The 21,301-nt window shown below is 40.7% G+C and overlaps 1 protein-coding gene across 2 annotated transcripts; it reads left to right on the top strand.

The window, feature by feature from the left end:
* The first annotated feature begins 908 nt into the window (after positions 1-908).
* On the top strand, positions 909-20,781 carry TACC3 (transforming acidic coiled-coil containing protein 3). 2 transcript variants are annotated; one of them, XM_059845342.1, is made up of 16 exons: positions 909-1,043; positions 4,588-4,768; positions 4,907-5,052; positions 7,411-8,490; positions 9,616-9,715; positions 10,170-10,362; positions 11,367-11,413; positions 12,265-12,398; positions 13,009-13,156; positions 13,858-14,010; positions 16,282-16,358; positions 16,449-16,492; positions 17,441-17,601; positions 18,924-19,030; positions 19,236-19,356; positions 20,604-20,781. In XM_059845342.1, the coding sequence occupies exons 2-16, from the start codon at positions 4,589-4,591 to the stop codon at positions 20,667-20,669; spliced, it is 2,757 nt and encodes a 918-aa protein (XP_059701325.1). In that variant the 5' UTR covers positions 909-1,043; position 4,588; the 3' UTR covers positions 20,670-20,781. The 2 variants fall into 2 exon arrangements, with proteins under 2 accessions (XP_059701325.1, XP_059701326.1); XM_059845343.1 differs by lacking the exons at positions 909-1,043; positions 4,588-4,768; positions 4,907-5,052 and adding an exon at positions 6,317-6,403.
* The last annotated feature ends 520 nt before the right edge of the window (positions 20,782-21,301 follow it).

Below are 21,301 nucleotides of genomic sequence, written 5' to 3'. Positions count from 1 at the left end.
CTTTATTGTTTTAACAATCATTTCGTTCTTGCTGTCTGGTGACTCAACAGTAAGGACTGGTGTAATGTGCTGAAGAGACTGTGAAGTCCAGTAATAAAAAAGGGGTTGTTGAAGCAGCAAGTTTTCTTTCTGTGATTTCATGCAAAGGAATGAAGCAGAACAGCTGAGACTGTAGAATCATAAAAACGTTTGTGTTAGAAGGAGCCTTAAAACCCATCTCATTCCAACCTCCCGTCATGAGCAGGTGTATCAAAGGTGACTCCATTGAAGGGGAGAGAGAATGATGAATCTGAGCCCATCATCAGAAAGCTAATGAACTACTTTATTATACTATACTATACTATATACATTTCATCTAAACTGAATCTGCCATGCACTCACTCTTGCTCAGAACTGCACTCATCTTTCTCTTGACTGTCCTGTGACAGTCTGACACACACACACACACACACACACACACTTCTTGGCCCTGATAGGCCAAGGGAACAAACCATCCTCGCTTTGGGTAAACAATCTCCATATTGCATTCTACTTTAGCACAACACAGGCACAGCAAGCGAGATAAGAACTGTGTTTTCCTTCTTCTCTGCTTGTCTCACAGCTTCTCTCTGTTCAGAGGGCACGTGAATACCACAGGCAGGGATACTTTTCACTAGCCATGGTTGCTCAGAGCCCCATCCAGCCTGGCCCTGAACGCTGCCGGGGATAGGGCAGCCTCCGCTGCGGGGTCTGTCTGTAGGGACCCGGGGACACGGTGCAGCCAGCGCACTTTGTGCCGGGCGGAGCCGCGCCCGCACCGCCCGCTCTGCCCCGCGCGGGGGCGGACTCGGGGGGACGCAACGGTCACTCGTGGCGCTGTCCCCGCCCCCTCCCGCAGGCCGTTCTTCTGATTGGCGGGCGCGCCCCGAACGCCGCTCCCTCATTGGCGGGACGGGGCTTCCGTTGGGTTTGAAATCGTGAGGCGGCGGCGGAGGGGTTGCGGTTGGCGCTGCGTGCTGTCTCAGCTGGGCGTCCTCAGGGCTCGTCCCGGGAACTGCCGGCAGGTACGGGGGGCTTGGGGACCCTGCTGTAAGGTGGTGTGAGGCTGGGGCGAAGTGTTTAGGTTTTCCTTTGTGAGATTGGGTGCTGCAATCTCGGTGAGCTCTCTGTGAGGGAGGGGGACGGAACAGGCTCGGGGAAGTTCGGGCTCCGTTGGCGCTTGAGGCAGTGTGGGGCTGGGAGGGGCTTTGTCGGGACCTTTTTGTGAGATTGGAGGGCTCGAGGACCGCTCTGGGAGCTTGGGGTGCTGTGGGGCCCTTTGGGAGCTTGGGGTTGGGGGAGGGTTTAGGGGCCTTTCTGTGGCCCTGGAGTGCAGGGGTGTTGCTCTGTGAGGTTGCGGGGAGACTTGGTGACCCCTCTGGTCTTGGGATGGTTTGAATTTGATGGAGGGCTGGCTGAGGGCCCCTCAGTAAGCTTGAGGCGCTGTGGTGTTTGGGGGGTTTAGTGACCCTTTGGGAAATTCACGCTTGGGGTGTTGTGGGATCGGGGGTACCTCCTTTTCTAGGGGTGTCAGGGGAACTTTTGTGAGCTTCAGATTAAGACATTTGGGAGTTATTTCTGTCAATTTAAGGATGAAGAGAAGGCAGGAACTTGGGGGTAATGGGTGGAGCTCAGGTGCTCCGCCTCACTGAATTGGTGAGTGAGGCGAGGCTCTTGGGAGCATCTCTGTATGTTTTCAGGATGATATGGGGTTGATGGGGAGCCCGGGGTGAGTCAGGAATAAAGAGGGACTGAGGCAGGGTTGGGTTTTTTGTTTTTGTTTTTTTTTTAACTTTAAACGTCTCGGTGCCATGATGGGCAGGGATGGACCTCCTGAAAAGCCTTCCCCGGCCTTGCTGCTCCTCCCCTGCAGTCAGGAGAAGGTGATTATGAGAGAGTTCCTCCCAGGAGAGTGTTTATTTGTTCTGAAGTGAGAAATTTGCACTAAAAAAATATATATATATATCTATCTATCTCAGCTATGTGTCAGTTTGTGTGGAAATATTCACAGCACGTACCAATTTGCTTTGCCATCAGTGAGTGTTCTGCATATCTGCTGCTGGAGGAGTCCAGAAGGATAATGAAGTAGAAAAATTCCATCTCTGCCCTTCATGTTCAGTGGCTTTTCAGGCATTTGAGACCACGCTGGTGTTTTGGATATTGTGTCCTGGTATTTGTTAAACAACAGGTTAGGTTGAAGCACTTTACACATGATGGTTAACTGAGGATTAATTACCTGGTGTTATGTCACTGAATTTATGTCAATTCTTAACTGTAGAATGGCAAGTTCCTGCATGTGCCCACATAAATATGCTTCTAAAATAAGGAGCATTTCCATTTTTGTCAACTTTCATAGATCCATGAAAAAGTTTGGGTTGAAAGGGACCTTGAATATCATCTAGGTCCAACCTCCCTCACAGGGACATGGACACCTTCCAATAGACCAGGATGCTCCCAGCCCCATCCAGGCTGGCCTTGAGCTTTGTTTTGCAATAGTGGGAAAACCTTCTGCCTTTCATAATACTTATGTGCCTTGGATGCTGACCACTTTAAACAAAGATATGAATAAGGCCACCCTTTCACTTTATCACAGCTACCAGCTAATGAACTTGTGGAATATTATTTAGATCAAAATTTGACTGTAAATTTTTAAAATAAAATTAATGATTACTTTTAGTATTTCAGTCTTAGAAATTTCATTTTTAGATTTAATATCTAAAGTGATATATGTATATGGTGTCAATTTATTTGGTTTAGCAATGGTGCACAAGTAGTTCAATGACAAAGCTGAAAGTCTCTAAACAAACCTCCCCTGCTTATGGAGCTTGTTTTAGAAGGTGTTGACAACTTTACCATGTCCTAGGCTTGCTTCTAAAGTAATTACAGTAAAAAATGCAATTGGTAAAGATTTGCTTCATCTGTTGTCAATTTTAGTTTGGAATAAAGGAAAGCAATGAAGTTCGCTTCAAGTTCTACAAGTGGTTAATGTAAAAATACTTAATACAAAAAATAACCTGAAGTGAAGCATTAATATGTTGAATAAAGAAGGAATGAAGAAATAGCTAATACTGGCATGCTTTGCATGCCATTGCTTCTGCAGCTATTGTTTGCATTCCTTTGCTGATTGAAAGTGCTGCTGTCAGGCTTGCATACAAAGCAGCTGAGTTCTGTGGAGAGTAGGAAGCAAATTCTCCCATAAGGATTATTGCCCACATTATTGTGGAGAAATGTTTGGAGGCTTATTGTACAGAAATTTAAATACAGAGGGGCAAGGAGATTGAAAACATGACTCAAAATTTTCAGTCCATGTGTTCTTGTTACCTCTTTATGACACTGAAAACAATTGTATGTATAGATTAATCCTGAATATATGATGGAAAAATAGGCTAAGGATGACATGTTTGGCCAAATCAAGCATTTGAGATCACTTAGAAGGTTACACATTGCAGAAAGCCAAAGTTTCATCCACTTGATACTGGTTATCTTGCACAGGTGACAAAAGATAATACATCAGCTCATATGAAAGAAGTTGCTTTGATAGCAGTTTTCCAGGTAAATAACTGCCCTTCTCAGGTGTCATCCTTCATGGACAGTGGTTATGCTTAGATCTTCCTTGCCTTCTATCTCTTTTTTTCAAAAGCAGCTGTGCATCACTGAGTGCTAGTGTTAAACCTTTAAGAACAGCAGTGGCTCCAATGGGAATAAAAAGCAGGCAGAGTTCAAGTACGTGGTGGCTTGCCTAGTGTATTTTAAGTGTGCTTTTTCTCTATTTCTAATTTGTTTTCATCCTTACTTTTAGTAGCAGCCCAGGCTTTAGTTTCAAGTCTTTCACAGTAGTACAAGTAGATCAGTATTTAACAATCTGCTAAAGCTTGTGTGTGTCCAGGGTGAGAGCAATACTTCAGAAACACCTTTCTAATGGTGACTTTTCTCATTTGCATACCTATAATGTCTATGCTGCAAAGGATTCCTAAGTACTGTGCTTTACAAGAGCAGCATAAGCTCAGACAGTGCAGGAAAAGGCTAATTTGATCCAGGACTCTGATCCCAAACACACCCTAACCAAATTTGTTTCGCTGTTTGCTGGTGTGCAATGTAGTAATGAGACCATGTGAGTAAACAGATGATTGTCATCTGTCTCATGTGGCCCTCGCTGGAGCAGTTGTGTTGCTTAGCTGGATGCCCTGTTACAGGAGACACGGCTGTAAGTCACTGCCTGAAGGGGCTGGGAATGAGGCAACATTGCAGGTGATAGAGCTCCCTTTAAAAGACTGGCAGCTTAATTAGTAAGGCTAGAATGTGAGCTGTGAAAGGCATAATATCAACAATTAGCTTTTCAAGCCCTTACCATAAGCAGTGGGGCTGTGCACTGCTGCTTTTAGATACTTCAGAGTCTCCTGAGATAGACCTTTCCCTGTGAAGCCTTTCCATGCTTCCAACTTTCCCTTTGAAGCTGTTAGTCTTGGCTAGTCAGTGCCAGGCTGCCAACTTATTCCATTATCTCAAAGTGCATCTGGCTGACCACACCCTCTCATTCATGCTGCGGTGCTGTGTGTGTTGATGTTCTAGAATGAGTCTGCAGATTTTAAATGCAGAAAATGGAGAAAATGGAGGAAGCCTTAAGGATGATTTAACAGCGGAAGGCTGTGACTTTTTCTTTGCGCCGCCGGAACCCACAGGGAGACCTTCTATTCTTCGCCTGTCCCAGAAAGAAAACTTGCCACCAAAAAGTGGGGGAAAAGCGATGAAGGTAAACTTCTGGTTTTGTATTATTTTTATTCTTTTTCCTTCTATGATATCTGCCACTGAATGCATGTGCTATTTGGTGCTTGAGAAGTACTGTGCTCATGTTTTAACTTTTTCTTTCCCCCCCACCCCTTTCTTAAAGGTAACCTTTCAAACTCCTCAAAGAGATCCTCACACTAGAAAAATCCTGAGTCCTGCTATGACAGACAAACTTCAGACTGCTTTTGCACTTGACGATTGCCGTGAAGATGTGGCAGATGATGTTTTATTTGCACCCTCTGATGCTGAGTGAGTAGTGTGTTACCCGTGTGGCACATGCTCAAGTTAACTTTCCCTAATTTAATCCTGTATAGTTAAAGTATAATATTCTATTACAAGATGTAAACTATGCAAGAGGAACAAAATTAGTATTGACCAATGCATGAGCTTTTCCAAAGATAACTGTCATTACTTTTAAGAAAATTTTATCATGATTGTAATATTAATTATTGGACTTTATTTCTAACTCCTCTGTAACTGATTTCATTAAGATAATTTAGGGTATGGATAAATAGCTTGAGAAGAGATACTATAGGAAACAGTTTTGTATTCTCTCCTTGATGAAAGGTTTCTGTGTGGGAAAGCTTCAGAATAGTTGCAAAGCCGTAAAATATCTTCTATTGTATGTTCTGTTGTATCTTGAGGAGTAAAATCTAAAGAGACAAATCTTCTGAAGGGTTAGCTTGAGCTAACACCTTGATTCAGGGAGTATTAAGATTTCCTTTATCTGTCAGCACAAAGTGAATATACCATCAGTCACAATTGTAAACATGTTTATGTGCCTTTATAGTCCAGCAGCCTGCATCTCAAAGTGGCTCATAGTAGCTGTTTGTAGAAGAGCATAAAATCTGCAGTGTTTCCATTGGGGGTGTCGTGGCAATATTAAATGCACATTTTGTACTGCCTTTTAGCCCCCCTTTAAACTACTATAGACACCTGTAATTCCCATCAGCAAGAAGTTTCAGGTGTTAGTTTTGCCTTCTGCAAGCAAATACACCCTTTTATGTTTTTAACTACCCAGTACTTTCATTTGATCCCTGGTTTTGTTGTTGGGAGGGGGAGAAAGGGAAAAAGGTGGCAACTTAAATGTTCTTTAAGTGTATATAGGGAAAAGGGAAAAAGGTGGCACTTAAATGTTCTTTAAGTGTATATATTTGCTTCAACTGTTTATTTCCATGTACAGTCTAGTTCAGAAAGATATTTCTGAACTAACCACCACAACTAAATAATGTTATGGTATTTATGCCCCAAATTCATTGCTTGCTCAAATAAACAAAGATTTAGTACTTATGAAGTTCAAGTGAGTTTAAAGGATCAGCACCAAATTGTTTTAGTTAGGGCATGATTGTTTCAATGCACTACTTGTGCTGAACGCGTCCTCTAGTTTTAAAATGTGAGGATTTGTTTGTAGCAAATAAGGGAAAAGGCTCCGTGTTGCTGAATAGGGTCACTTTTGACTGGTCATAAGCGATTGACGTTCCAAGCATGTGTCTCGCTCCTGACTGGCATTTATTAGGTTAAACGCTGAAGGAGAGTGGGAGGGACCCGAGTAGTCGCAGCCTGGGGCTGAGCTATTGCCGGGAAGAGGTGCTCAAACCGGGTGAGAACAACTTCTTCAGCTCTTATCTCCTGCCTCTGCTTTCGAGTTTATCAAAGTGGAGTTTTTAGTGAGTGGCTTTTAATCATGTTCTGTTCTACAGCAGATAAGGATGGCACATAGAAATAATAACTTTATGGAAGGACAAAACAATGGGAGGAAATCCTCTTTCAGGAAGTAATGGCTTAACTCTCTGTAGTCTGAGGCTAAGCTTTCAGAAGTTGTGTGGAGTTTGGGGAAATAAAGTGGACAGCAATAACTTGTAGAATATTCAGCAGTAGTGAGTACACAAACTCTTTAACCTATGTCTTTCATTAGAAAATGTTAACCATTCTCTTACTGGAGAAGTGTTTTCTTGTATATGGCTCTGGTCTTAACATCTGTTGTTGTACAGAATTTAGAGTGCCTGAAGTTCAGGGTCTGGTTTTGTATGTAGGCCCTCAAAAATCAAATGGTGGTGCATACTTTCAGGGGAGAAGATAGTTGCCAGAATGTCCAGACAAAGTAAGTACTTGTGTGGGAGAGCCTGAATCATGACTTGGTTTGGTCCCAGACTTGAGTGTGTCATGACTCAGATGAATCTGCATGAAGATGGTACCACAAGTTGTGTTTGTGTTTGAGCTGCTGACTCCTCCTAAGCAGTGTGTGTTTCACTGCCTAGTGAAAGGGCAGTGTCCAAGTGGCAATGTCCAAGTGCTGTGGTGAGTATAGCAGTCTCCAGGGATGACTGCATAAGGTATGAAGGCTGTATAGAACAGGTAGCTTAAGAACACTGGTGAACTTCAAGGGTTGATCTCCCTGTGTTTCATGTGTGCCAGAGCTCATAAGCCTTGGCTATTTAGGTGACAACTGAATTCTGTCTGTTATATTTTGCTGTCAGCTGCCTTACTGCAAAAAAAAAAAAAAATCTAATTACTCTGACCATGCAAAATTACTTGTGCAAATCTTTCTAAAGATAATTTCAAACTATGCCTGCAATGTAACTGTCATCTTTTTTCTTTTTGATGCAGCACATGTCAACAAAAGACTGAAGCTGAAACAAACAATACACAAATGCCAGAGAAGGTCAGCGTGGCTCCTTATCCAGATGATGAGATGCCAGTGAAGAGTCGAGGTTCCTACAATCTTGATTTTGATAACTTAAATGACATCAATCCTTTTCAAAGTTCAGTACAGTTGCCTCATTCTCCTGGAACTCTGCAAAAGTCTCCCGTAAAAGTATCCAGCAGCCCCGAGAAAACTATTGAAAAAAGTAGTGATTCTCTTCTGCAGGACGATGCAGCTCCTTTTGCTTCAACCACAGCAAGTACAGAGTGTTTAAGTGAAGACAAAGCTCTCATCTCTGGAAAAGAATCTGCACTGAGTGAGCTGGAGTCTAACAAATCCAATCTGTCCCCTAAGCAAGCAATTGGTGACTCTGAGCGGGGCGTGAAGTCTGCTTCCACAGATGCAAGCCAAACTGATAATTCAGTAGTATTAGCAGAGGCACCTACACCTCCTGTACAGTCACCTGGCAGCTTAGGTCCCAGTAGTTCTGATGTGAGTAACTCTTTTAAAACTGGGGAATCAAAGCTTCAGAATGCTTCAGTAGCAGAACAAACCTCTGCACAAGAGTCAAAGCCTGATGAAGAGCTGAGTGTCTCCAAAGAGAAACCTGCAGAAAAGCCTGATGTTGCCAAGGCTGGACCAGTAAAACTGGAATTTGATTTTGATAATACCACTGCTAGAAAACCACCTCCTAAGAAACTAGGTAAAAGACCTGGAATTAAGCCACCTTCCAAAAAAATTCCTATTACCAAAACAAAACCAGAGAATACTGAAGTGCAAAATAAAAGTAATGTGGAGGATGAAATCCCTATTCCTAAAGCATCTTATCAGTTTGATTGGGACAAACTTGATGATCCAAACTTTAATCCATTTGGAGGAGGCTCTAAAATTTCCACCTCACCCAAGCGTTCTAAACCCAGCCTGCAGAAAGTTCACCTGCCAGAGGAACAGGAGAGTGCTTCACCAAGAAGGGAACCTCTTCCAGTGGAGCAGGATAACAGGCCAAGTACCTGTGAAACTCTTGAGAAAGAACACAAAAATCTGTAAGTGAATCTGTAGCTGAATGTAGGAGCACCTTGAATTCATGTGAGGAAAGGTAGATAGTATCTCAAACTAGTCCATTCCTACTTCTTAGACAGCATCCCTCCCAAGTTGGCAGAGTCTGTTGTAATCTCTAATACAATTAATGTTGCAACAGGAAAGATCATAACTGGGGAAGCTCCTGAGATGACTAGCTTTAGGCAAAAGGTGTTTTAAAGTCTGGGAGAATGGGAGGGAACAGGCTTAGGTGGAAAGAGCATTGTTCAAGTGGTGCTTTCCTCACTTCTCCAAGATTAAAGTGTGGAGGATCAGGTGACTGCTACTGTCTTTAAATAAAACAGGGAAGTAGGCAGCAGTGTTGTGCATGGTACAGCATGGGAAGGGATCAGGCAGTTTTGTTCTTTGCTGAACTCTGAGGTGCTGTTTCTTCCCTGCATGTTCTTTGTATCTAAATGCTATCTCTAGTAAAAAGACCTGGCTCTGGAGCTGCATTTTTCTTGGCAGCACACAGACTTTTTACTTGGTGATGGAATATGTTGTTACCTTTCCTAGAAAGTCTAGTTATTAATGTTACTATAGACAGTCAGGTGCTTGCCAGAACTAGACTGGCACAAATTGTTCATTTGACAGAAATGTTTGCACTCTAGCTCCCTGTGTAACATGACCAGTTACTGTTTACCAAGGTGAAAAGTTTGCTTACTGCTGACAGCAGAAGTGGAGTATTGGACTTCTCTAATGAAGTTCACACCAATAATCACAACATTGCCTTGGAAAGAGGAGCAGGCTGCTTGTAATTCTGTTCTTAATTAAACAAAGAGCCTATCTTTAACTTAAAAAAGCAATGAGCTTCACAAATGAAAATGAGAGCAGTGTTAAGTGAATAGAAATAAATGATGCTGCTGTGACTTTCTGCTTCCCAGGAAGCACTACTTCTCATGGTGGGAGAGCTTTCTGTCACCTAAGTTGTCACCAGGCAAGACAGTAAATTTACACCCCCACCCTGTAAGTTTCCTGTGCTGTGGCAGTGGAATCTCTCAAGGACACTACCTTTATTCAGTTCATCTGATAATACAGAATTTGAACTGTGTTTTAAATACAGATTTTTTTAAATTGTTTGTTTTCTTTAGGGAAATTGTTCAGCAGAGTGTGGTAGAGGACATGCCAAAAGCTCAAGAAGAGAAGCCAGGAGTTCAAGCAGAAGCTGAACTTCCAGGAAAAAGAGAAGTGGTAAGGTATAGGAAAGACAACCAGTTCTTACCAAGTTGTTCCATGAAACAGAGTTCTCTAGCTTAATGACTTAATCTTGTGAAAGCTATTTCTGATATTTTGTCTATGAATTAGTGGGTTTAGGCATCTTCAGCAGCTCTAGAAAGAATGTCAGCTGTGCAGACCTGTGTTTTGAAGGTGACATCAGAGACAGCCAAATTGGTGCCTTGGTATTTTAGTATCTTTTTTGATCAGCAATTGCATATAAGGACAAACATAAGGGTGTGGCCTCTAGAAAAGTGGTTCCTGAGCTGTGCTCAGTGTTAGTAGTTTAATTTTATGCCTGTGAATTCTTGTTTTATTATATGGGCTGCCCAGTTAGTTTATGACAAACCAATTTGATCATTAAAATGATTCTCGCTGCATTTTAAAGTAATTATTTTAACAGTTAAAAGGATTTTGTTTTTCTCATCAGGAGAAGCAAATGAGCCCATCTAAAATGTCTTCAGCTAATGTTGCCCCCTCTCAAGATAATTTGGTTTCCACTGGCAGTGGAAAAGAGTCAATGCCTGCAGAAGAAATTAAACCTAGTTCCCCTAGAACTGATGTAAGAGCGGATGAGACAGCTAATGCTGAACCTGATGAGGTCTTCAGACCATCATCAGAAGGTAAGGGCATTTCTTTTAAACAGACTACTGAAACAATACATTTTCAATGTGTACAGATATTTTTCTACTTAAGTTCTATTATGGATAGCTTTTTCTCTCATTCTGCCCTTCTGAAAGGACTCCAGAACTCCCAAAGACTAGCACTGCTGGGAAATGTATCCAAGCCTATTTCTAACTTCCTCTGGTTTAAGCTAAGTTCAAAAAGCTGGCTTTTAGAATTCAGTGGTCTGTGAGGATGGAATTTAGGCTGGTACAGAAACTATCTTTTTATACTTTCAGTGGCAGTTTCTGGGCTGAAAAATTGCTCCCTTAAAATAATTTCTGGTGTTAAAAGCTTTGTAAATTGAGAGCTTGAGAGCTGTACAGCTGTGTGTTTGAGAGTCTTGTAGGTTACTGCAGGCCTTAGCACTACTGGTTTCATATTGCAGTGTGAGTGATCTTCCTGACAAGGATGCTTGTCTTGAGAACTTCCTACACGGCTGTGACTTCACCACTAGGAAGGGTTATTCCTGGTAGGAGCATTGTGTGGAAAGATGAGCAAATGGCTTGACTGCAGTGCAGTCTGTCATTTAACCTTCACACTGGAGTGGAATCACTGATTTGGGAAATGGTTATAACTTCATCCTTCAAATCTGAGCTGTGTGCTAATTTTAACGGTGAGATTGTGTCAATCTTGCTCTTTCATGGGGCATTGTGTCCAACAGAATATCTGAGTGTGCTTGTCACTTCAGCCATGGAACAAAGAAGTTCTTCAACTGTGTGTTAAATCCTACACATTCTTACAAGTACTTGGGAACAAATGGAAGGTGTAAGTTTGTGTAGCTTAGAAATCTTTGCTTTTTTTCAGGTCTGGATAGAAAGACATTTTAACCAATGAAGAGCTAGAAGTCATGAGACTGAGAGCAGGGATTTATTTGCTTTATGCACATATGTGTTTGTTTCTGTCTGTGGTAGGACAATTTGGCAGTATTGCATCTTCATTGTATTGTTTCCTCATTTTCCAGTTTTTGGAATGGGCATAGACTATCTGGAACAGTTTGGGTCGTCATCAGTAAGTATGATGTTAAATATTTTGTTTGCCTTCCTGGCAATGTGGAGAGGAAAGCAAAGATGAAAGTGTCAAGCCTTAGATGTTTTCATGAATTAACTTCACTTTGAATTGTCCACAGCAATTGTCATCTATTCCAAAGGAATGTGGTGACAAGGCTGGGTAGGGGGTGATGGTGCAAGGAAATGTAGTTATAAGCAATTTAACTAAAAATCAAAGGTCTCTGGCTGTCAGTGTGCAGAGGGCTATTTTTTTTAATAGCCCTGAAACTGAGGTGAATGATATTTCACTTTCTGGCCATAACTGCTAGAAGATGATGCTTTAAAAGTGCAGGTTCATTGTTTCAAAGACAGTTTTTCTAAGCTCTTTTGCTTTATGGCCTGTTTCAGAAAATCTGTCTATAAGTGGGGCTTGTCATGTTTTAATCAGTGCAGCTTAGTTATTCTTACTGTTATTCTGAACCCAAGCAGGAAAATTTCTGAACAGTGAATGCACTGAATTGAAATTGTTTTAGTCATGCTGTGTTTGTCCTTATGAGTTTATAAGTGAAGAGAAAATGGCATACACTGGTTTTTCAGCTTATAATACTCTTTCCCTGTGTCTTCTGGTTTGGAATATTTCATTAATGTTTGCCCTTCTGATTCAGTCTGTGAGCAGATTGAGCTCTTCTGATATTACATAAGGACTTAAGTATGTGGGCACAGAGTTCTCTTATGTAATTTTCCTCTGAGAACAGTGCTCTGGCCACTGAAGAATAGGCTCACCCACTCTTCAGAGGATTATTTGTGTGTGGGTGGGATGTGTGTGTTGAGCTCTGAAGCAGATCTGTCAGTTTGTCTCTTTCCCCCCTTCAGTTCAAAGAATCAGCTTTGAGAAAACAGTCACTGTATTTGAAGTTTGACCCTCTGTTGAGAGACAGTCCAAGAAAACCAATTTATGGTACTATTGAATCAAGTGAGAGTATCATGACAGCTCCATCTCAGCCTGGGTAGGTATTGACTTAGTACCTAAAATCAGAGTTGTTTAGCTTGGAAAAGACTTTCAGATTGTCATGTCCAACAGTTAACCCAGCACTGGGGAGTCCACCACTAAACCATGTCCCCAAGTGCAACATCCACACATCTCTTAAATAACTGCAGGTTTGGTGACTTGCCTGTTCCAATGCTTGACCACCCTTTCAGTGAAGACATTTCTGCTAATATCCAATCTAAACCTCCCCTGGTGCAATTTGAGGCCATTTCATCCAGCCTTGTTCCTTGGGAGACCAACCACCGCCATGTCACTACAAACTCCCCTCAGGTGCTTGTAGAGAGTGAGAAGGTCCCCTGAGCCTCCTCCCCCTCAGTTGCCCCTCATCAGATTTGTGCTCCAGACCCTTCCCCAGCTCTGTGCCCTTCTCTGGACATGCTTCAGCACCTCAGTGTCCTTACACTGAGAGGCCTGAAACTGAACACAGGATTCAAGGTATGGCTTCACCAGTGCTGGGTACAGGGGGACAATCACTGCCCTGGCCCTCTGGACAGACTGTTGCTGGTACAAGAGCTTTGCAAAGAAATACAATACTTGAATTTAATGGTGTTATGTTTGTTCATTTTTAGGCCTGTTGCTGATTTAAGTAATGTGCCTGAGGAAGCTGGAAAGCCTCTAGTGAGTCTTCAGCCTCAGGAAACTGGAAAGCCTCTAGTGAGTCTTCAGAATGAAGAAAAACCAAAAGGACTAGATCTTCTGGGGACATTTACAACTTCTGTAAGGGTGTCTGGAATGCTATCGGGTTTCATGTTGGTAGTTTAGGGAGGGGATAGACTAGGTTCTGGATTTAAGACTTAGGCAGGTATATTAGGGATTGCAGAATCTGATAAATCTTTACTTAAATGGTTGTTTTAAACCAGGTTGGATACTCATTTATATCAAAGTTGAACTTTGTGATGAACATTTTCTTAAGTATTAAAAGTATTTTTTGTGGAAGCTGATGCCATTGCACACAGTCTAAGGGAATTTGAGCTGTTTTTAAGAATGCTCTAGTCAAGCAATCTTTTTTTATGCAAGTCAAACTACAAAAGGCAAGCTGTGTTTTGTAATTGCATTGGTGGGATGAAAAGCACGTAGGTTAAACTGGATGCTCTTGCATCTATGGTTTATAGTTTGAACAGATCTGCCTGCAGTAGCTCATCCTGAAATGATCACTTTTGTTTGTGAGAAACAGCATGGTGTCATCTTCTTTGTTTCTGATAGCTGTAATTGGTGGATAGCAGTTTTGGTTCTACCTTGTAGTTATTTCTTAGAGCTATGTGGTCAGCTTCAAGGTAAGGAAGTTTCATGCTAACAAAGTTGTGGAGGTATCTGGTGTGTTTAAGTAAGATACATTGACTCCAAATAACATGCATGCACCTAGTCAGTTGTATGACAATGGAATCTGTTGAAACTTTGTGTTTTTCTTTTCTTTACAGGATGCTGGTCCCCTAATTCCAGACTCCCTCAGCAGTGATGTTCCTCCAGTGCCTTTTGCTACTTCTACAAACACTGCAGTGGATGCTATTATAGATGTGCTAAAATATAGCCAAAAAGACATGGATGCAGCTGTTGAACTGGTGAAGAGAGAGGTATGGTGGTCATTCCAAAGCAGAATTTCGCATAGCCTTGGAAGGTCCTTTTCTTTGGATTATCTGGGATAAATCTCTACTTTGCAGTTTCTCATCATTCTTGACATAAGTATGTCATTGAAAAGCTTGCTGTGGACTTGATGGGTGTTGTAGGTATAGAACTTTTTAGAGCTAACACTTAAGAGACTAGGACAAACTTCATTATTAGTTAAGTTCTGCCTCATATCTGGTCACTATTAAAAGGCACATGTTATCAGATGGAATAGTTAGGCTTAATATCAGTAATCTGGATCCTTCTTATTTGACAAGCAGGAGCACATTTTCATGCCAGTGGAGGAGAGTGACTTATGTAACTCCCCTAAGACAAGATAAAACTGTAGTGCCAGTTCAGTGCTATGATCAGTTCTTTTCTTGTGGGACCTGAATGCACAAGAGCACATCCAGCTGATAAAAGTGAAGGTGAGGTCTGGAGCTCACTCCAGAGGATAAAGACATTAGTGAAGGAGGGAAGAAGTAGTTGGTAAGGTTTGTCATTGCAGAAATTGCCTTTAAAAGCCCATCTTCTGACTGATGCAAGAGGACTTATATATCCACTTACTTCAGCAATTGGAGTACTTGATTCATTATGACTTCTGAGTTATGTTACCTTACAAACACTAAATAATGTAAGAGGAGAATTTAAGCATAAATGTCCTTAAAGCTAATTGTATCACTTCAGCAAAAAATGGAGCTTCCAAAATTCCTGACTGCTGTACTTCAGGCAGTGGCATAAGGAGCACCAAGCAAAGATGACCTGTGATTATTTGCTGCTTAAGTTCTTCTTTTGCTTTAGAGTACAGAGACAGTGGCTTTTGTAGGAATAACTTTTGTGTTCTGTCATTTAGGAGGTGATTTTCACTCAGCATATTGTCTAGTACAGGAAAATAAATGTGGCTTTGACAGGGGACAGCTTTTAGTGCATTGATCTAAAACTAAGAACCTGTATAATAGCAGGGGGTTAAGCTTGTAATATCTTTAAAGTGCTGCAGTTTCATGTTGGAAAGAACTACTTTAAACCTGCAAACACTGTAGGTGTGACTGGATGACTCCAGCTGTGTCACTTAAATAAAAATGCCTGGAATTACAATATCATCCTGAAAGGAAAACAGGCTAAATTTTTTTTTGCATCTGTGAAACAACTCAGGAATAGGAGGAAAGTGAAAACCTGTTTTCCTTCTGAGCAAATACAGCACTTAGGAAAGCTTGCTTTTTTGAGGTCTACTGAACCCTTTTTGAGCTTGCAAGTGCAAGTTTTTAATTAGTTTCCATCTTCACATACTTTTGCTTTTGTAATATTTTTTTCCTAGCTTAGCTATCACTACTTCTCTTAATAGTGCATTCTATTTTTGCTTGTGTCCTGCTTCCTGTCACCTGAAATATTGCACTATATTTAAAATTAAATTGCTCTAAAACAAATACTGAAAAATCAATGTACTACACTTTACTATGTAGTTTTGTGACAAAACTATTAGTAATCATGTGCTTTCCCTTTCTCTTTTTTAAATTCCAGGTTATTTTATGTATTTTGAGCCTTGTCTTTGAAGGCCTTCCACAGTACAGTCAGCTCTGTGGTTACAGCTCTTAAGTTGTTATGGAGCTTGCACAAAGTGTTTAGCAAAGAGTATTTGTGCTGCTTAATTCTGTTACTGTGAGCCCTGCTTTAGTTTAGCTGATGTGAAATAGGTATCATTATTCTCAAATTAATTGAGGCATCTTTTAATCCTCCCCCTTCCACATTCCCTAATTTAGTGTTGAGTGTAAGTTACTGCAAACAGCAATTTGATATTGAACAGGCTTCTGGTATTTGTTGCCTTGTGCATTAATATTAGTAGGTTTGTGAAGTGCTTTTTTTATCTGCCCTGTAAATAAGAGGGAAATGTGTGTCACTTGAGAGAATGTTCCGTGGCCCATTGTGTTCTCTCAGAAGTTACAGTCTACACAGACACTGAGGAAGAGGTAGCCAAGAGGTTGGTTGGCTGAGTTGACTCTGATCTTGCCACTTGAAAAGATACTGGCGATGTGCTGGGAATCATATATACAAAATCTATGTATTAATCTAAATTTTATTTGAATCAAGTTTGTAATTAAACAATTTTGCTTCTGTTAAGCAATTAGAACTTATTTCTCTCTATATTAAAAGTATACCCAAGTTGCCCTTCAGACTGTTTTTAGTATCAAATCTTTTGTCTCTTTTTGTGCAAAAAGTAAAGGCTTACCTTTTCACCCTCAAAGGTTCAAGAGAAAGAACTGGAGATTAAGAAGTGGAATCAGAAGTATAATAAGCTTCATATGGAATACAAAGAAATGGGGTATGAATCTGTCCTGACTTTTATATCTACTTAGTTATTCCAGATGCTTTTTCTAACTTATGTTCAACTTTTCTCTTTCATGGTTTTTAGAAAAATAGTTGCTGAATTTGAACAGACAATAACACAAATTATGGGTAAGTTCCCTGTTTACACTTTGAGTGCCTTGAGGGGCTGGGACATGCTTAGCCCAGAGTTACTAAATGAGGTTAGTACTCCTTCACCTCTGACATTAGTATTTCAAGTGCTTCCAGGATAAGTGTAAGGTTTAAGACAAGACAGACTAACAATTTTATGCATATCCATACAGACATGATATCACTTGGTAGGTAACGATGACTTTTTGAATCAGGCATGAACACAACCTTTCCTTATTCTTCACTGGAGCTGTGGGTTTTTTAAAGCTGGCAGATCCAGTTGTCAGTACTCTGTGTTTAATTGTGTACTCTCTGACATCATTTAAGTGGCAAGGTATCACTAGAAGTTCTTGCTGCATGGATTTGACCTTTTGCTTTAGTCAAGTTTGTGCTTCAAAACTAGGAAAGACATCCAGTGAAACTGTTGTATTGTTACAAGTTCTTAGCTCAAAGCTGAATAAGGTACATCTGTGGCAGTTCTTCTGTGCTCCTCTAAGGCCGTGGGAAACATAGCTTGGGTGTATTAACCCAAACCTCTTCTGAAAGTCTGCTGTGCTAGTCTGACTTGTTACCCAGTCTCCTCCAGATCTTCCAGCTGTTGTGTATGTTTAATGAAAAATATTTTTGGATTCCTTGCTTCTATCACAACATTCGAGACTCCTGTAACAGTAAACTCTAGTGGAGTATTTTGACTAAAGTGCAGGAGGAAAAAATGCTCTTGGCAAGCACATTGTCGTGGTGCTTAATGACTTTAAGTTTGGTGTGAGGTAATATGTAAGAGAGACTTCTTAAAAGCACAGACATGGTGTCCTTACAGGTGAGAGGCCATGTTAGGAAACCTTTGTAAAGGGAAGAATTGAAGGTGTGGGGGTTATCTGTCTGTCTGTAGTATGGCACTGGTTTTATGCTAAAGCAATAACTATCATGGGTTAACTCCACTTTCTCTAGAGGATTCTCAGAAGCAAAACGAAGCCTCAAGGAAAGAAATACAGAAGCTGATGGAAGAGAAGCAGCAGGCTATTTCAGATCTGAACTCTATGGAGAAGTCCTTCTCTGAAATCTTCAAACGACTTGAGAAACAGAAAGAGGTGTTAGAGGGTTACCACAAAGTAAGATGATTTAATGCAAATAATACCGTTCACTAAATCTTTTATTTTGGGAGAGGAAATGTGAAATTTCTAGAGCAGCCATTAATTAGGTAGTATAAGGACTACCTGTAAAACCAGGTGCAAAGTTGTTTATTTCAAGATAATTAAAAAACTAATAATTTGTTGTAGTTAGTGACTGACTTAAAGTAAGATAATATCTTAGAAGGCGAAGTTTCTTCAAACAGAAGTGAGCTGTTTCTTGCTGCAGCACTTCTTTTTTGCTAATCATAGGGATACTCTTATGTGGCAATTGCTGCATAAGAGTAGCTTGTTTCCCCTACATCATATTGAATAAATGCTGAAGAGGATGTGCAGTTACAAGTCAGAATAATAGGTTATTAGGTGCTCCCTACTGAGATGTTTGTGGGGTTTTTCTAAAGCTAAAGTCAAGCCTTCATTCTGCAGCTTCTTCAGAGGCTGGACAGAAGAAGCTAATGAGGAGTATAAGCTATGATTTCTTACTCCATGACATGCATGAAAATTGATTTAGTTGGTGCTTTAAAAAGTGCCTTCAGATTTTTTTCATTCAATTACCTTTAATGTCCCTGTTTACGAAAACTCTGAAACTAGCCCTTTAGTTTCATGCTAGTCTAGGTTTTAGAAACAGGCGTGGTGTCTGTTAAAACTTCAGTTTCTTCTTTGCTAACATGTCAGGCTTCCTTTATCTTCTGTCCCTTCCATCTCCACCCTAAATTCAGAAGTCTTTTCCTTAGCACAGAGATAAACATTGCTTGGAAACACAATTACTGAATTCAAGACCTACAATTAGTAGAGTCTTAGCAATTGTTTCAAACAGTTCCAACTTCCCACAATACTAATCAAGTATGTTCATGGTGTGACTACTGGGGTAACTTTCTTGCTGTTAGTATTGGATTTGTTTACATCAGGGTCCAAAGCCTGAATCTTTTGGTAGGTTCTTTGGAGAAGTTGGATTTCTAGCTATTCTTGTGCCAATTGCAACTTAATACAAAGCTGATTTAAAAAAAATTGGAGCAAAACAAACAAAACCAATTAGTGACTATTGTTTTAGTGACCTTCCTTACTAGAGTTTGCTACTAAATAATGTATTGGGGGCAAATATGGTGAATAAATGTTTTCAAAGTTAGGATAGTTGAAAGGAAACAGTTTAGTCCATATAGGCCTGTGGGATTTCATAGTTCCTGTTACTCCAGTGAGCAAATACTGTCCCTCAGGTGTAGTCAAATAACCCATTTGTCAAGTGGGGAGACTCCTCCATCTACTAGCTTAAACAGCTAACTGAACTTTTTTGGGTTTTGGAACAGAATGAAGAAGTTCTGAAGAAATGTGCAGAAGACTACTTGGCTAGAATTAAAAAAGAGGAGCAGAGATACCAGGCACTGAAAGCACATGCTGAAGAAAAACTGCAGCAGTAAGTACCATGTCAAGAAGCCAGGTACCAGGAATGGCACACACAGTTTCCACTGTAGCTGCACAATGTGGTTCAATAGTACCAAAACCTGGCTTAAACATATTTCATTTAGTAATTAATCTCAAGTACAAGCATCTAGTGTGATTCTGAGAGTTCTTCAGTGCTGTCTGAAGGGGATGTAAACACCATCTTGTGCCTGTTTCAGAGCCAATGAGGAAATTGCTCAGGTCCGCAGCAAAGCCAAGTCAGAGACTGCAGCACTTCAAGCCACTCTGCGCAAAGAGCAGATGAGGATCCAGTCTTTAGAGAGGAGCCTTGAACAAAAGGTCAGTCACGTTAATGCCATGGGTGAGTCTACTCAAGCTATTGCCTTAGACTAAGTTAAGAACTCCCTTGTACCAGGGCCAGGAGGAGCCTTGCTAACTGTGCTGGTTTTGACGGCTGCTGTGCTGGCAGGCTTTGGGAAATTAGCATTGAGACTTAAGACACAAGTGTCATGTCAGGACATCTGTATGTTTGGATTTTTTTGGAGCACAAGGTTCATTTCCAAACCAGTCTGGGCTCCTGTGTCAGGAGGTTACTGAAGGAGGTGGTGATTAACAGTTACCCATGGTGCAGAGCAGAATCTGAGACTAAATTTGCAAAACTGTCTGGCTCAGCTTGTTTATGAGCATGACTTAGTTGTAAGCTGTTAGCACATATTTAACTGTATGTGATTCAAGTTTTCAATACTGTTCAGGCCATTAGTCCTTGTACTTTATACTGTTTCAAATTGCATAGGTAAAGTCTTAGAATGTTTTGTAAAGGCATATCCTTTGTTGTAATCCTTCAAAGGAGTAAGCTTTATGAAGATTAAAAGTCACTGCTGGAAGTGCATGCTGTTAGTTTTATTGCATCATTGTTGTTGCTGCCAGTATTGAAGACTCAAAAATTGACTCAAAAAAAAAGACTCAAAAATGCTGACAGGTTCCTATTATGGAAAACACCCATGTTTTGAGTCTTCAGGTTTATGGCTGAAGTTTGCATAGCAGAGGAAACAGTAGGCCTGTAACTGGAGAGATGAGACAAGCCATTTAAGACAGAACTAGGTTTGGTCTTGTCATAAATACAGTAACACTATGAGAGTTCTTATTGAAATAGTTTAACTGTTCCATAAGGAATTCTACAAGCTGGGAATTGTCACATGTCAGTAAAAATATCAAGGCATCATTTTACAGAATCGTCTTTCTTGTGATGATTAAAATCTAAATTGTCCATGTCCTGAATCCTAACAAAGGCTGAGCCCCAAGTCTTGTTTCCCTGGATCAGTTGGTCTCCATGTATTATGGGAATGTCTGTGGAAGAAGCAGAAACAGTATAGTGGATCCTGGCTCATTTCCTGAGGCTCCTAAGGATGCCATGTGACCTTTGGCATAGTAGAATCTCCTTTACATTGAATTTGCATGAGCCACCATCATGTAAATGGACTTTCTATTGCATATACTGGCAAACAGGGCTTGCTGCAATCAGCTCATTACAAGGTTCTAACATAGTTTGGACATACCTGAAACTCACTCTTCTCTTTCTTCCACAGACGAAAGAAAATGATGAATTAACGAAAATCTGTGATGACTTGATCTTGAAGATGGAAAAAAATTGATATATTAACTGTCTTGTAAATATGTTTATGTTCTCTGACTTGCTGTCTTGTGTGTTCATTCACTTTTTTAATGTATGTGGGGAAAAAATAAAATTCTTGATTCACACTTCCATATTGTTGGCCATGTCTTTTGTAGGAAACATCTGTTAACTTATGTTTAAATGCTGCTTCCAGTAAGTAACAATGTCTTTCATAGCTTTTTCACACATTGCTCAAAGGAAAAACTTCTAATCAGTGTATCCTCAGTCTGTTCCCTGTGTAAGAACTTCAGAGTTCTATACTCTTGACCTGGCTTTGCTGGGGAGGGTTGCCATGGGCATGGTCTATTTTGCTCTTGCTTCTCTTTCACTTAAATCAAGGCATTCCAGTGTTACAGGACTGAAGTAAAACTGAACCTTCACAAATGCTATCAAGTATTTACTAATGTAAAAAGATTTGGAGCTTTGGCTTTTGTTTGTGGGTTTGGGTTTTTATTATTATTAAGGGGAGCTGGAGTGATTTTGTTTTTGCAGAGGGTTTGATGGCAGGACTGATTGCTGCTCTCCTTCTCTGGGATTTTCCATGTCATTAGTCTGTCTGACCCTATTGGCTATAAAATGTTCAATCTCCCTGGCCCTGCCCATAGTGGAGAG

This window comes from Haemorhous mexicanus, chromosome 4 (assembly GCF_027477595.1).
Source record: "Haemorhous mexicanus isolate bHaeMex1 chromosome 4, bHaeMex1.pri, whole genome shotgun sequence".
Lineage (NCBI taxonomy): Eukaryota > Metazoa > Chordata > Aves > Passeriformes > Fringillidae > Haemorhous > Haemorhous mexicanus.
This window is presented reverse-complemented; position numbering and strand designations above follow the sequence as displayed.